General features: G+C 31.7%; 3 protein-coding genes across 3 annotated transcripts; 2 read left to right on the forward strand and 1 right to left on the reverse strand.

Moving 5' to 3' along the window:
* The first annotated feature begins 2,356 nt into the window (after positions 1 to 2,356).
* LOC108221633 (uncharacterized) lies at positions 2,357 to 2,833 on the forward strand. The gene has a single exon (XM_017395497.1). It carries the CDS (start codon positions 2,357 to 2,359, stop codon positions 2,831 to 2,833), a length of 477 nt encoding a protein of 158 aa, XP_017250986.1.
* A 5,484-nt stretch (positions 2,834 to 8,317) lies between these two features.
* Positions 8,318 to 8,782, forward strand: LOC108221634 (uncharacterized). The gene has a single exon (XM_017395498.1). It carries the CDS (start codon positions 8,318 to 8,320, stop codon positions 8,780 to 8,782), a length of 465 nt encoding a protein of 154 aa, XP_017250987.1.
* Positions 8,783 to 9,687: 905 nt separating this feature from the next.
* Positions 9,688 to 12,727, reverse strand: LOC108220982 (rho GTPase-activating protein 2). Its single transcript, XM_017394887.2, has 4 exons — positions 12,258 to 12,727; positions 11,073 to 11,193; positions 10,645 to 10,995; positions 9,688 to 10,557 (listed from the first exon to the last, which is right to left on the reverse strand). The coding sequence occupies exons 1-4, from the start codon at positions 12,632 to 12,634 to the stop codon at positions 10,036 to 10,038; spliced, it is 1,371 nt and encodes a 456-aa protein (XP_017250376.1). The 5' UTR covers positions 12,635 to 12,727; the 3' UTR covers positions 9,688 to 10,035.
* Positions 12,728 to 16,552: the final 3,825 nt, after the last annotated feature.

Here is a 16,552-nt window from a genome sequence, read left to right on the forward strand (position 1 = left end):
ATTTTTTAGGGATTATTATTTATTTATTATTATTATTATATGTAACTCAAAATTATATTGTTGAATTATATTTATTCATTAAAATTTTGTTTATAACTTTATATACAAATTTTATATAAAATAAAAAATACTATTAATTAATTTTATTTTTTGTGTAATTATTAGTATAGACTATTGCTAAATAATTTGGAGTAATTTTTAAAAGTCATATAAATTTTGTATGATTATTATTTTAATCAAAAAATGATATTTATTATTTAATTATAATAAAAGACATTATGATTATGAAAATATATTATCTAAAAAAGTAAAAATACAAACAAATAATATGCAGGAACTAAAATATCCAACATGTCTAACCAAACACGTTTGTGTTAATACCCGGATATTTAATGTAGATAGAAAGTAGAAGTTGGTATAGAAAATAACTTCCACCATGATACCAAACAAACACTAAGATATTCGTTTTAGGTATTATATCAAATAAATTTTTGAAAAAGAATATACCATGTATTTTCAAATTTTGTTGAAAATACTTCTATAATATTACATTTTTTGACATCATTTTCCCTGAAATTTTTTTTTACCAAAATAATCTCTAGATGAGCTAGAGTCTCACTTAGACATGTTAACGACTTAGACCTGGGTTATCAAAGGTAAACCCTTAACCACTAGAGCTATCAAATTAGGGTTATCAAAGGTAAACCCTTAACCACTAGAGCTATCAAATTAGGGAACGGGTAGCTTGCTTCCAAGCTGGCCCGGGGTTATCAGAGGTAAACCCTTAACCACTTAAGCTATCAAATTAAATGAAGTACATATCAATATATAAACATACAAGATGTTCCCAACTGTAGCAAATAGCAATGGTGCATGAACCAGATCTCCGCGTCCACGAGATGTTACCAAAAAGCCGGTCTTAGGCAATCGGACCGCAGATAACAAGCTAATTAATCTTGGTAATTTGACCAAAAAGTATTATGCATCTTTTATCCGTCTTTTGTGTTTGAAAAAACCCGTTGCTTATGTTCGACGATGAATTTATATTTAAACAATATCATCATAAGATTATAAATTTAATTAGTATCCATGGTGGATTGAACTTCTCCAAGTAATTAACTGAAGAGATCTTATTTAATAAATTAGTCTAAAATACACGACGGTCTCCGTTGTACACGAGTAAGCATAGAATTAATGTTGCCATCTCCTGTAAATGTGGTGAATATAATGCAATTAGCACTTTTGATAATTGTGTTGACCCGTTTGAAGCATCTAGACGAGTAGATGGACAGCGTCTAGTGACCCCCATATGAAATCATAGCTAACAGAAACAACTTGCATATATTTTATTTGCATAACTGGATAAATAATGGTAATACTGTATGATTGCAATTTGAGGAATCGAGACTGAGGAGCAAGTTATGCATGTTTTTTATTGGACAATTTTTGTAGCCTGAGATTCAATTCGTAGCAGCGAGTTGTCCTTTTCCTCGTGTATATACGTACACGTTTTAACTAGTCTTCAACGTAATTTTCAGTCAATTGCCTTCTAGTCTCTTCTTGTTCAAATCGATTTATTAGGTTAATGTGTGCATGCTGGCTTCAGTCTTGACCGTACAGCTTGTTCCATGTTTTGCGGTTAAAGAATTGAGAATCGAGAAATTCTATCGTAAATTTTTATAGTCAAAAGCAAGCCCTAATTTCATATATAATGTTGAAATATGTTACATTATATATGACAAAAGCAAGCCCTAATTTCATATATAATGTAAGCCCTAAGTTCATATATAATGTTACATTTTCTAACAGAACTCTCTTCAAAATTTTAAGTCTTTCTCATTTTCTTACATTAAATAATAAATAGAGTAATCTAATAAACAAATCACATGTATGTTGTCTCGTTACATTGGGGTGGATGATTATCTTGTCCGCGGTCCCCCTGATTTATTTTTGTCACATGCCAATATAGCTGTTTCGAGTAACATTATTGATTGGATTCATTCATCTAAAATAGTATTATTCCACATCTTTTAACAATTATTAGCAGCTGCTCCGGCCCACCAGCTTTTATTTATATATATCCATCTAGAACTTGTTGCAACACACATGTACACATCTCCACATCCATCCAATACACCAGTCTCTATACTTTTTACACCATTATAAAAGGGAGCACAAGTGCATGTCTAGGAAGCCACTCCTGTCTTTCCTCCTTCAATTCTTCATTTTACTACATATATATAGACCAGGGTTTCATTTGGAGCTTCACAAATAAAGAAGCCTTAAGATAGGGTTCGATTAAGTCCGGTTCACACTTTTTCGGCACCGTTGCTAAAAGAAGAAAGGCCAGAATAAAATGGATTGGAAAACTTTGCATGGTTACATTGAGGTGTCACCTTTCATGCTCTTGGAGTCCACCGGTGATTCTGAACAAGACTCTGATCTCAGCAATTCTTCGTTTGATGACGATGATGACGTTCAAGTAACACCTTATGATGAGGTTGATGATGCTCAATCTTGCTGCTCCGATCCTTCTGAGATTGAAAACGTTTATGACAATGATCAATTTGGAGAATGCTCTTACGACTCCAACAAAATTGATCTAAAACGCGTGCGGAGTCGTGATGATTATGATTTTAATTACAGACATCAGAATGATGAAGATGAAGACGACGATGATGGTGCCATCGATCAAGAATGTACAAGTCGAAATGTGGAATTTGGTTATTTAAGAACGCAGAAGAAGTGTAAGGTGTATGGTGATTGTAAAATGGAGCCAGTGAAGAAACAAGAGACAGACAAGCTGTTCTGGGATGCATGCTTAGCTTCTTGAAGCTGTAATTTTTAATTATTTTTTTTTACGGTTTCTAGGCAAGTTCAAGATTCTTTAAGATAGCCCATAGTAGTATTTATATCTAACACCATGTTTTGCTGAATTTAATTACTAGTCATCACATTACTTCAAAAAACCAGAGAAATTGTACATGTAGAATACATATCAGTATGGTTGCCATCTTTGATAAGACCACGTAAAGTGTCCATTTTTGAAATATAGGCCATTGATTCTTTGACAATAACTAATAACTAGTTGAAAAGCCGCGCGTTGCGGCGGTTTATAAAAATTATATTACGATTCAATATTAATATTTGTAGAATGTAATAATTTTGTGGCTGTTTATAAAAGGTATATTAATGATCCAAAATTAATATTTGTAGGATAAAATAAATTTTATATTATAAAAATCTTGATGTAATACCAATACTAATATATAAAATTGTAAATTGGACTATAATTCATGGTGAAAAAATAAAATAAATTTCTACACATAATTAAACAATTTAAAGAACGACGAACCTTAATTTTATTTGTGTTTTTTTTAAAGTAATCATGTTCTTACATTGTCACATTTCTCCAATTTTTTTGAATTGATTGTACACAAAAACATCTAACTTAAATCCGTGAGATAGCGGTCTATAACTACCTTTACTTGTAACAATCTTTTTTTAATACTATATAAACAGCCTTCACTTAAAAACTGCTTGAACGGAGCAATTTTTGATATTTTTCATCCAAAAATTCTAGAAAATTAGAAAAATAGAACGGAGCGATGTGAGTGGTGCCACCTACACGCCCCTCGCTTCTCCTTTATATAAGTATTTTCCTGTATAGCGGTCTATAATGCATGAATAATATTTTCCTGTATACAAAATAAATCATATAAAAATTAACAACAAACATGTCCGATGAACAAAACAAATATTATAAAAGAATAACCAACAAATATACATCACTAATAGTTAATTTAGTGATATCATCCATCAATATCATGTCAAGACTATATTCTCCTCCCGTATTTGGATTTGTCGACTCCCACATAACGGTCTATAACTACCTTTGTTTGCCACAACTTTTATTTTTTTTTAATACCGTATAAACAGCTTTCACTTCTCGTTGCAGAAGAACGGCACCACCTAGTTATTAAATCAAGCAAGAGAACTATAACCACATAGAGGTAGGGTTGTGGTATTGATAGAGAGGAGGTTGTGTTTAGATGATCCAAAATCATACAATCTATATGGGTATTTATAGGTGTAGAGAGACTTGTGTACTACTCTTTCCCATGATTAAATAATCTGAAACAAAATCAGATTAAAACTTTAAAGCTACTGTATTCCATAAATAATCTGAAACAAAATCAGATTCTGAAACTTGCTTCCAATATATCCGAAACTAAAAAAGGTAGCTCTAATTTTTGATATTTTTCATCCAAAAATTCCAGAAAATTAGAATAATAGAACGGAGCTATTTGAGAGGCGCCACCTACACGCCCCCCCCTTATATTTTTCATCCAAAAATTCCAGAAAATTAGAATAATAGAACGGAGCTATTTGAGAGGCGCCACCTACACGCCCCCCGCTTCTCCTTTATATAAGTATATTGATTTTAAGGTTTAATGTATAGTTCAAATCATTATTCTTTATATTTGTTTCTGAATTATAATAATAAAAGATGATTACCATTTGTAATCGTTAATGTTGGTCCAAACACATATGAGTACTGCACTATTTTTATGAGAGGTTGCAATGTAAATATTTTTATCCTTATATTTTGTAACTTCAACTCGCTTTTTCGTCAAAAATTATAAATAACATTATCTATTTATATTTTTATTGTCATGTGTGTATTACTTTTTTTTCAGAAATAAATTATTTATTTATAAAAAAATTTGAAAATATGTATATTTTTCGAATTCACCTAAATAAACATTCTCAATGTTTTTCAGAATAACTTTTTCTGAATTATTGTTTATCTAAGATGTGTTTGACTGAACTTGAAGAAATACACATTTTCATTTTTTTTATATAATAAATACTTATTTTCAAAAAATTAGGGTAAGACAAAACACAAGCATAACAATATAAATAGATAACGTTGATTGTAATTTTTAAAGAAAACGCGAGTAGGGGTTACAAAATAAAAAAAGTAGAACATTTAGATTTTAAATTGTCACACAAAAAATACAGGTACTCATATGTGTTTGGGTCAAATTAAGGATTACAACGGTAATTGACTTTAACATCAATCATTTTAAAGAAAGAAAAACTCTACTATCAATCATATATTTTTATTAAACTTTTTAATAATAATTTTTTTTTTTTTTTTTTGAATAAAAGCAGATTTTAATTATATTATCAAACGATTTAGAATTACGTGTCGAAATGTCAGACTTATAGTTTTTATTTCATCTGAGACTCACTAAGTTATTTCGCTTTGGTTCAAGAAAAATGATATTCAAATTTTCAGTAATTATTGTTCGATTCGATTTTGGACTGAACATTGCCGCCGAATGCTCAGTGACGTAAACTATAAGGGGTCATTTGTTAAATCTGAACAGTAAATTCTGAACAGTTAATTTTCTGGATGATTGATAATCTGGATGCTGGATGAATGGTATTATTTGATAACTAAATTTTTTAGTTTCCGAATGAAATGCTTGTTTATTTTACATTTATATCATAATGATACACTATTCATGAATTCATTTAAAATGAATATATATAATAATATCTTGTATGTTTATTCCTATACTCTAATATAATAATTGTTTTTAATTTTTAAACCTAATTTAGGTAATAAATAATGGTATGGAAAAAAAATGATACATATGAATATTATTTTTTTTCACACAACAAAATATATTTCGAAATATATCTTTGATTAATTCTTAAAAAATATTTGACCAAATCGGTTTTTAAAATTTGATTAGCGGTATGATTTTTTTAATAGTATATTACATTGTAAATACGACTAACATATTAAAATTTATTAGAATGTTAATAAACTTTTACTTTTTCATTTAATTAAGCATTTTAACTAGTCTCCTTGTTTTTAAATTAATTTGTTATACGCACCTCTTAATTTTTATTTTTAATTAATAAAAAAAATAAGAATGGGTAGTTGATAGTTTTTAATATAGAACTCTCGAAGGGGTAGTAAAAAGCATCAGTATTCTACTCAAAAAAACATCAGTATGCTGCATAATCATCCTCTGGACCATCCAACTTCCTTTTTATGCCTTTTTATGCCTCAGTCGTCCAGACAAATTTTTTCTGTCGTCCAGAATTTTTTTTGTGTCGTCCAGCTGTGTCAATTTAACAAACGGTGTGAACAAGAGGTATGGTTCAGATAGGTGTCATTCAGGTGTTAACAAATGAGGCCTAAGTTGAAGTTGGAGAAACAAGTGAAAGCTAGAAAACTCAACTATCATTACTGTTTTGTTACTAAATGGCAAGAGTTAGGGATTAGCTATTTAGCTGTGCAAGTGAAGCTTCGAATTGAATTACGGGCTCCGAGTCGTCCTGCTTATAGCCTTTAGGAGAACAAATGTGGAAACTACTCAACTAGTTGTGGAATTGTTTTAGTTGTTATTTCCTTGTTTTTCTGTATTGTTTACGCACACGTTTTCAACGAGTCCTTAACCTTTATCTTTCGCAAGTCAATTGTTTTCTAGTCTCCCCGCGTTCAATTCTACAGTGCTGCCTGTTCCATGTATTTTCGACTCGTAATAATGCACGTAGATCAAATTCCCATAATTTTTTTTTCTCAAGATATACTATTATTTATTTATTAAAATTGAAGTGTCCGTCTAGTTGGGCTTTCAATTTGATGATCATTCATATAAACAAGGGTTAGAAGTTATGATTTTTAAGCCAAGTTGAAAATACAAACTTCTTTCGATGATTTGTTTTCATTTTTGAAATTTGACATAGCCCTCTTAAGAATAAATTATATTTATTATCATGTTAATTTTTCCTTTATCTAACAAATTATGAATATTAAAAAAAATATAAAAACACATAAATTACAAATTATCATTCCATTTCATTATAAATAACATTTCGATTATTAATAATAAGTCTCTCTTTTGTAAACTGACTTTTTTTTTTTAAAACATTAATCTAAACTGACTTAATTAATTAGTCAATAGACGTGGGTCGGTTGATATTAAGCATTAACGGCTAATCATATTTCCAGAATTTTTTTTTTTTGACAAAATGCAAATTAACTCCATTAAATTAAAACAAGTCTAGTCGGAACAGATCCCCAACTGACAATGCAATCAGGTTAATAAACAATAAAACGAACTAAACAAATAGCCGCATTGTTTCCAGACTGCTTAACACAATGAATCCAATGATTCTTGAAATTGAAAATGAATACAAAGGCTTCTCGAGTAATCCAGCCTATATCAATCCCGAAAATGGTAGCTTCACAATTGACCTTCACAATAGTTCCATGGCTGTTGCGGTGTTCAGACGACTCAGTTGTAAAAACTAAGCAATGAGGAACAAGAATCCTCGAATAATGAACAACTATAATTTGTGAAAGGTGAGCACATGCGATCACCACCGTTCCAAGCATACCCCAGCTATCTACATGCCGGGAGCCAGCTATAGACATGCCGAAAGTATTAATGATGCGATAAACCAGATCTCCCAAAACTCCATCACAATCATTCTCATTGATAATGCAGGAATACATAACAACCACAAATATAACACCCAAAAAATGGGTACTAAATCAACACACGCCAAAAGGCGAGACGGAAAAACACAATCGGACCTTTGATTTCAAAAGATCTGATTTATTCAGAAAACAATCAAGTCCAAGTTCAAATCCGAAACAGATCTGAAAATAAAACTCGATTGAAATCTTCGAGATTTAAGCAACACTCGATTTTATTGAAAAACAAAAAACAGGTAAATAGTGGAGAAGATGGGAGAGCGAAAATGATTTGGTGGATGTAGAGGATGAAGGTGAAGAATGGAGAAGTGACGGCTAATTTTGGGAGTCGACTCTCAAAACCCTAATTTATTTCCAGAATTTAAAAACCAGAAATTCCACTCGTTTTTAGAAAGTCACCGACAAAAACGCCAAAAACATACAAACTTAAAATTTATAAATGTCGAACAGTCACCTTCTATTTACGTAAATTCAGAAAGGCTACATGAAATATGACACATATGAAAGCTACCATAATCGTTGATAGGCCCCCATCTAATTTATAAACAGCCCTCATCTAGAAGACCAGCTTGCACATGTTTGAACCCCCGTGCACATAATATCCATTATAGTTTTTTTGAATATTCAAAAGATTATAAAAGGTCAGCTACACCTACACAACTAATATTAAGTGTCAAATTAGCCAACCTCCTCTCCTTAACTTTTTCCCCTCCTTACAAAAACAAGTTAGATCCTTGGTGGTTTCATTGTTGTTGATATCAGGACAGAGTTCTGTTTTTTAAGTCCAACAAAATGGATTGGAAAAATCTGCATGGTTATATTGAGGTATCTCCTTTCTTGCTCTTTGAATCCACAGGTGATTCTGAGGAAGATTCTCATCTCACCAATTGTTCCTGTGATGATGATGATGATAACAAGGAGGTGACTTGTGATGATGTTGATGATTGTCAGTCTTGCTGCTCCGATTCTTCTGAGATTTGTGACACGTATCATGATAACGATAAGAGTACTGATCTAGTACGTGTGCATGGTCATGTTTATGATTCTAATAAAAGACACCGGAATGATTATGATGAAGATGATGATGAAGACGACGATGATGGTGCTGTTAGCCAAGAATGCAGCAGTCGGAATGCAGGAGTTGGTTATTCAAGAACACAGTTGAAGAAGTGTAAGGTGTCTGTTGATTCTAGAGTGGATTCAATTAAGAAAGAAGAGAAAGACAAGTTGTTCTGGGATGCATGTTTAGCTTCTTGATTCATTCCTCTTGAGGTTCTGGATTTTTTTTAGTTTCTTAGCAAGTTTCATTATTATTGGCAGAAAAAATAACTCATAGTTTTTCATACTTGATTGGTTCTCCAATTTAGCACATTATGAAACTAATTGTAAAGGCTGTCAAGAAATTTAATCTTGAAATGTTCAACTTATTCAAATCCAGAGTCTTCTTTGGCAGGCATTATTTAAGTAATGAGTTCTTGGTGGGAATGCTAAAAACATTTAGATCTAATGCAGTATGCAGATTATTATAATACAAGTTGGAGCAGGTCAGTGTCTGGTATACTTGTTATTCTGAAATTGGAGTGCTGATGAGAAGATTACAGATAAACAACTTTGTCTCATCACAATGCATTTCTTAAGAAGTCGTGATTAAATTGGGACCACAGTCTGATTAGTAAGTAATATGCTGTAACCCCAAGGGTTAAGCACATCAAACAAGCCTCGGTAGGTTTAATCTATGCACAAAACTCCGGCAAAAACACGTCTAAAATTATTCTGATATCCGCAACATCACTTTCCTTCTCCAGATCGGTCCAAGAGAGATAATTTATAATGCAACAGAGTAATCTTTCAAGAATGTAAGCATAACTGAGGAACCACTAGTTAGATTTCACTGGTCTGCATAAGGTTACAACTTTTAAATGGTTTAGTCCAAATTTTATGGGTGAATCAAGAATTATACAGATCCATTAACTTTGTTGAGTTATTCCTAAGTTCAATGCTTGACTGGCATTGGAAAGACAACTTTCATTGGATGTGAAATCCAGATTTGTTAACAATCTCAAGCACATTGATGTTTTTATCATGTATAGGCATTATTTGTAAAGAGTCTTCAGCAAAATTTGAACATAAGCTAGATAAAAAAAACAGAAAAGAAAAGAAACTTTTGAAAAAAAATGCTTAGCAAAAGAACTTTTGAAAACAAATCATCCAGATCCACCAATAAACTTTCTTGGATCTTTTTTCATCCAAAGTCATATTGTTCAGACACCAGTCTGGATCCAGATGGTCAAAGTTAAAAATTTCCTATAGAAAGAAAACTAGAAAAAATTCATTCAGCCTTGAGCTGAACAACAAAGACTCACAAAGCAAACCACTCCCACCTAAAAGACAAAAGAAAAAGGTTCAGCCGCCAGCTGAACAAAGACTCACAAGCAGCACTTCTACGCAAAGACAACAATTTTACAGCAAGCTAAGCTTCAAATTAGCTGAATCTGTTAGACTTGCCCACTTCAAACACACAAAGGCATATGATAACTTATATCCACCAGCTTGTCTACCTTGTTTCCGTCACTGACGATTTTATCATGTTCTGATTTACCCTTGCCAACTCTGAACTCAATAATATCTACTGAACTCAATCCTGAGCCTTCTCCATCACTAGCACTGAGGCGGGAACTTTCAGGACTTGCCTCTATATCTCCTATTTTGTCAGTAAAACTGTTACTTGTGTTTTCTTTGTTATCGTCGACTTGTTTTGGGAAGTAATTTACTGTGTCAAGAGCTGACTCGGTTTCATCTTCAGTCTCGCTATAAGTATTGTAATCAACTTGAGCAATGTGGTGTAAGGGGGATGGAATGAGCTCACAGCTGGTATTTTCGAAATCAGTCAACCTATTGGAAGAACAATTTGACATGGGTGAATATCCTCCAGTTGAAGCCTCTTCACGCTCTTGTAGCGTTTTCATTATCAATGTTTTAAGCAAGTTCATTACTTGAACAGCATGCATCAGGGCTGTCAAAGGATCAGACATCTGTCCGGAAAATAAAAATAAAATATAATTTTAAAGCCAGATATTTCAAAAATTGAAAAAAGATTATTGTGGACATGGAATAATAACCTGAGTCATGTTTGGAGCAAAAACCATAGCAATATTCCTGGCATTCATCTTATTGGAATCCTCATGCTCAACAACATCAGCCATGAGATCAATTGCCCAGCTGAGTAGTGCTGTCTCGGTTGGTTTTAGCTGTTTCACAAGCTCAACAGATTCCTCCTCCGTATTACATTGCAATACCTCTTCTGGCGAAAGCCCGTCAAGAATACCAGAAGGAAGCTCCCTGAACCAGGCCTTAATTAGACCTGCCAGACAGTGAACATCAATATCTTGTGGCACAATGCCTCTGTTCAGCTGATCCCTCACATGTTCCTCTTTGCTGTTCTCTGGATTTATACGAAATATTCCTTCTGACTGCATAACCGACAAAAACAATTAGAGAAATGCTGAAGATTGTTGCATTCGCATAATATGAATGGTGAGGAGGATACCTTCAAGCCTCCTTGTGAATATAACCTCTCCTGCATTCGCAGTAATATTGTAGGCACACTGTTCCCCCTTAAGTCATATGAGCATTGCATTGATTCAGCCGAGACCCCAAATACACTCACACTGCAAGGCCACAAATAGTTCAGCATTTACACTAATTTTCTTAAAAGAAACTTCTGGTTTATAGAAAATTATTTCAAAGAGAAGAGAGGAAACAAGATTTCAAGCTATTAGATTTATAACCCAAATCCACACAATTGAAATAAAATTCTTTATGTGACTAATGCTGCATACAGTATACAATTCAAAATAGCGATAGGTAATATGAGGCAAGAACTTAATCGTGGCTCGACTTCACAGGAAAAATGTAGTCCAGACAGAATAGCACACCACAAAGTTCAAAAACTGAATTCACGTTGGTTGTACATACTCGATAATGCTAAGCAATAAAATATTTCAAGTTAAATTAAATATTGTTCGTTGGCATTTGGTACACATAACTCTGTTGTTGGCCGAAGAATCAAGCAGAGAGTCTAAGGCATGTCATGTTATATATGAAAAGTTCAATAAGAACAAACATATGAGAAACATACTCTTCAGTATTGTAGAGCCTGGTAACTTTATTTGATTACTAAAAAGGCAAAGAGAGGAATATATGACAGGAAAATTTACTTTCAACCAATTATAAAAATTAAATGTACATTAGAAAGCTCGCAACACATATGTTATTCATCTTTATTAACCACACTTCTTGTATAAAGCAAGTAGAATTAGGCCAAGAAGACAGACTTTGCATTCAACTTTTTGTCAATCACACAACTTCTAGCAATTTCACCATTGAACTAAAATGATCATAGCTCAATTTCCAACTGAAAGTAAAATCCTAACTTGAAATAACTAGCAAACAAAGACTCCGCAAGTAATTTAAGCTTAATCATTACTTACCTAAGCAGATCTAAAGAATTAGACTCTTTTTCACTTTTCTTGAACATTGTAGAGCATAATTACTTACAATTCAGTGTTTTCGACAAATTATCATTTTGGCCCACCACTAGAATTTCAAAATCAACTCATAACACCGAATACATACCAGGAGACAGAGAGAGAGAGAGAGAGAGAGAGAGAGAGAGGAGAAGGAGAAGGAGAGAGGGAGAGAGAGGGGGGAGAGAGAGAGAGAGAGCGCAAACCTAGCACTGGGGACTCTACAAGGAATCTCCACTTGAAACTCAACAGGAAGACCAAGAAACCCATGAAACCTATCAAAAGTGACATGGCTCAAGTGCTGAACATTAGTAGGCCATCCTATTTCCATCTGCTGAACCAAAGAAGCTGACCCAAACTCACCTCCTTGCTCATCACCCACCAATCTACACGAAGAAGACACTGATTTCCTCAAAGTAGCAAGCAACAAAGCCACCAACGACAGCTGATTTTGCTGCTCCTGAGCTTCAGAAGCACAAGCTTTTCTTGATATCTTCCCACCACACCCTGCTCCCTTTGTTATCATCACCACTCCTGTCATGCTTCTCTCTCTACAGCACTCTCTTTCTCTCTGTACAAACATATAAACTAGGTCTCGGTGAAATGGGCTACAGTTTTTTGAATGACCGGCATTAATGGCTTAGAGTTTTTTGAAGTTTAAAGTGGCTATATGCATGAATAAAAATATAAATATATTGATTGATATGAAAAGCTCAAGTACAAACGGCCACACATTTCAAATTTGGGAGGTTAGTTGCCGTTGGACATTCACTTTATCTACGTCTAGTGGGGCCCAACTATATCCTTTTTGTCAATTACAAAGTACAAGGTTATTACTCCTATCATTCTGACTCTCATATTACATGTAATAAATTGTAGTAATATGGATTAAATTTTATTTATATAGTATTGTTATATTAGTGAATTAAATACTGTGTAATTATAACATTTTAGTATTGTTTTTTGAAATAAATATTTTTGATGAATCGAATTTATTCCAGTACAATAATTTTGAATAATATATTTGAATGAACTTTTCCAATTATAGAATTATAAAGTATTTAATTAAAATGCAAATTAAAATTCAATAAATCAAATCGTATGTTTAAAACAAACATATTTTATGAATTAACTGATTATTATATACATAGTATGATAAATTATATAACTACATCTTATAATACTGTATTAAAATTTACAAACATTAAATCATTGTGCTATTATATTAAATTGAGTTATCTTGAATGATGTCATGAAATTAGATCGTGTAATTGTGATGGAAGAGGTTTTGGCTCTTTTCAACAAAAATGAAATTTATAATAAATTTGATTGAAGTTTTATTGATCGTAATCGTCAGTGGCGGATGTAGGAAGTTTTATGTTAGAGGGCACAAAATATTTCAACGTACAAATCAATATACTTATATAAAGGAGAAGTATGGGGCGTTTAGGTGGCGTCTCTTAGAGAGCTCCGTTCTATTTTTCTAATTTTCTGGAATTTTTGGATGAAAAAATATCAAAAATAAAAACTGTCTTATTTAGTTTCGGATATATTGGAAGAAAGTTTCAGAACTACCTTTTTCATAATATCAAAATTAAATCAGAATTTGAAAGTATCATCATATTTTTGGAAAAGGTGTATATCAAAACCAGTTTCAGAACTACCTTTTTTCGTTCTATTTTTCTAATTTTATGGAATTTTTGGATGAAAAAATATCAAAAATAAAAACTGTCTTTTTTAGTTTCGTATATATTTGAAGAAAGTTTCAGAACTAACTTTTTAGAATATCAAAATTAAATCAGAATTTGAAAGTATCATCATATTTTTTAAAAAGGTTATATTTTTTGAAAATAAATTAACCTTTAAGGATATATGTTTGTTTGTTATTCTTTTATAATGTTTGTTTTGTTGATCGGACATATTTGTTTTGTTGCGACTTGCAAGCAGGGTAGTTATAGACCGCGATCTCATGGATTTAAATTGATGTTTTTGCCGACAATCAATCAAAAAAAAGGAAGGAATCACTAATAAACCCATGAATGGATTGGAGTTCATACGTCCCAAGATGATAATGTTTGTACAACTAGAAGATAATGTTTATCCCAATTAAAATTAGGGATGGTTTCGGAGTTGCATCTAAATATCTTTCACACTTTTACACACCTATGCTAAACACACTAAAATTAAGATTTGTCGTGCTCTGAATCGTTAATTACATGCATATTTTTATTTTCATCCTTCAATCATGAATTATAGTCCAATTTTGCAATTTTATATATTAATATTAGTATTGCATCGAGATATTTATAAAATAAAATTTATTTTATTCTATAAATATTAATTTTGAATCATTAACATAATTTTTATAAGCTGCCGTAAATTTATTTTATTTTACAAATATTAATATTAAATCATTAATATAATTTTTATATCACGCCGCAACGCGCGGCTTCTCAACTAGTCAATATACTTATATAAAGGAGAAGCGGGGGGCGTGTAGGTGGCGCCTCTCACATCGCTCCGTTATATTTTTCTAATTTTCTGAAATATTTGGATGAAAAATATCAAAAATTAGAATTACCTTTTTTAATTTCGGGTATATTAAAAGAAAGTTTCAGAATCTGATTTTGTTTCAGATTATTTATGGAATATAGTAGCTTGAAAGTTTTAGTCTGATTTTGTTTTCAGATTATTTATGGAATATAGTAGCTTGAAAGTTTTAATCTTATTTTATTTCAGATTATTTAATTATGGGAAAGAGTAGCACACAAGTCTCTCTGCATCTATAAATACCCCTATACCTTATAAGGTTTTGTATCATCTAAACACAACCTACTCTCTCAATACCACAACCCGACCTCTGTTTGGTGATAGTTCTTTTGCTCGATTTCTAACTCGGTGGTGCCGTTTTTATGAAACGATAAGTGAAGACTGTTTGTACAGTATTAAAAAATAAAAATTTGTTACGAGCAAAGGTAGTTATAGACCGCTATGTCGGAGTCGACAAATCTAAACATGGGAAAAGAATATAGTCTTGACATGATATTGATAGATGATATCAATAAATTCTGTTAGTGATATATGTTTGTTGGTTATTATTTTATAATATTTGTTTTGTTCTTCGGACATGTTTGTTGTTAATTTTTATATGATTTACTTTGTATACAGAAAAAAAATTATTCATACATTATCTGTTTGCTCCGTTCAAGCAATTTTTAAGTAAAGGCTGAGTAAGGGTAGTTATAGACCGCTATCTCTCACGGATTGAAGTTAGATATTTTTGTGCACAATTAATCCAAAAAAAAATTGGAGTAAGGTGACCATGTAAGAACATGATTATTTTAAAAAAGAAAACACAAATAAAATTAAGATTCGTCGTATTTTAAATTGTTAATTACGTGTATAAATTTATTTTAATTTTTTCACCATGAATTATAGTCCAATTTTGCAATTTTATACATTAATATTGTTATTACATCAAGATTTTTATAATATAAAATTTATTTTGTCATACAAATATTAATTTTGAAACATTAATATACTTTTTATAAACAGCCACAAAATTATTTTATTCTACAATAATTAATATGAATCATTAATATAATTTTTATAGGCCGCCGCAACGCGCGGTTTCTCAACTAGTTAATACAAAAAGTTGAAATCAAATGCACCTGTTCATTGACGAACAAGCTGTTTGTATCTTAAATATACGGTCACAATAACAAGATTCTTTTTATATGAAATAGTCGAAGTTTAGCTTGATATATATGCAGAATTTTATATTAAAAAAAAGTAGAAAAAGAATATTAATGAGGGATCCTGTGTCCTAGGGGCCCTAAGATAGATCCGCCTCAGATAATCATTCAAATATTCAGATACGGTTACTGTAACAAGATTCTTCTTATATGAAACAGTAGAAGTTTGGCTTGATATATATGCAGATGTCTGTATAAAAAAAAAAGTAGAAAAAAATATTAATGAGGGGTCCTCTATCCTAGGGGCCCTAAGGTATATCCGCTCCTGATAATCATTCAAATATTCAGATTTGAGAATAATTTTTTGATATATATGGATTGTCATCGATTTTTCGTGATATGTCTTCATATATTATTAACTATTTATCACATGTATATCCCCGTCTTCTTAACCTCTTCCATACTTTTATCTCTCTCGCAAACACCACAATAACCGCCTACGAATACCACCTACAAACACTTTCAACCAACTTTCATTTAATATTTATCAATAAACAATTTACATCAACATCATCGGAAATCAATAATTTCTGAATTCTAATCATAACGAGATCATCAGATTCGACCATTACATTCATCCATCACAATTGATAATCACACACACATCATTTTTGACTATATTAACAAAGATTGAGAATGAAGGGGATTATATGCGAGATAATATAAAAAAAGGGAAGAAAGTGAATGAGAAAAGTGAATGATTAATAAAAAAAATAAAACTAGATCACTCTGGTTTCCGGTGAATA

The sequence above is a fragment of the Daucus carota genome, chromosome 5 (genome assembly GCF_001625215.2).
Source record: "Daucus carota subsp. sativus chromosome 5, DH1 v3.0, whole genome shotgun sequence".
In the NCBI taxonomy this organism is placed as follows: domain Eukaryota; kingdom Viridiplantae; phylum Streptophyta; class Magnoliopsida; order Apiales; family Apiaceae; genus Daucus; species Daucus carota.

Coding starts and splice junctions, on each gene's coding strand:
- LOC108221633 (XM_017395497.1), top strand. CDS start 2,357: ATGGATTGGAAAACTTTGCATGGTTACATTGAGGTGTCACCTTTCATG.
- LOC108221634 (XM_017395498.1), top strand. CDS start 8,318: ATGGATTGGAAAAATCTGCATGGTTATATTGAGGTATCTCCTTTCTTG.
- LOC108220982 (XM_017394887.2), bottom strand. CDS start 12,634: ATGTTTGTACAGAGAGAAAGAGAGTGCTGTAGAGAGAGAAGCATGACA. Junction 11,194..12,257: donor TGTAGAGTCCCCAGTGCTAG/GTTTGCGCTCTC, acceptor GTGGCCTTGCAG/TGTGAGTGTATTTGGGGTCT. Junction 10,558..10,644: donor TTGCTCCAAACATGACTCAG/GTTATTATTCCA, acceptor TTTTCCGGACAG/ATGTCTGATCCTTTGACAGC.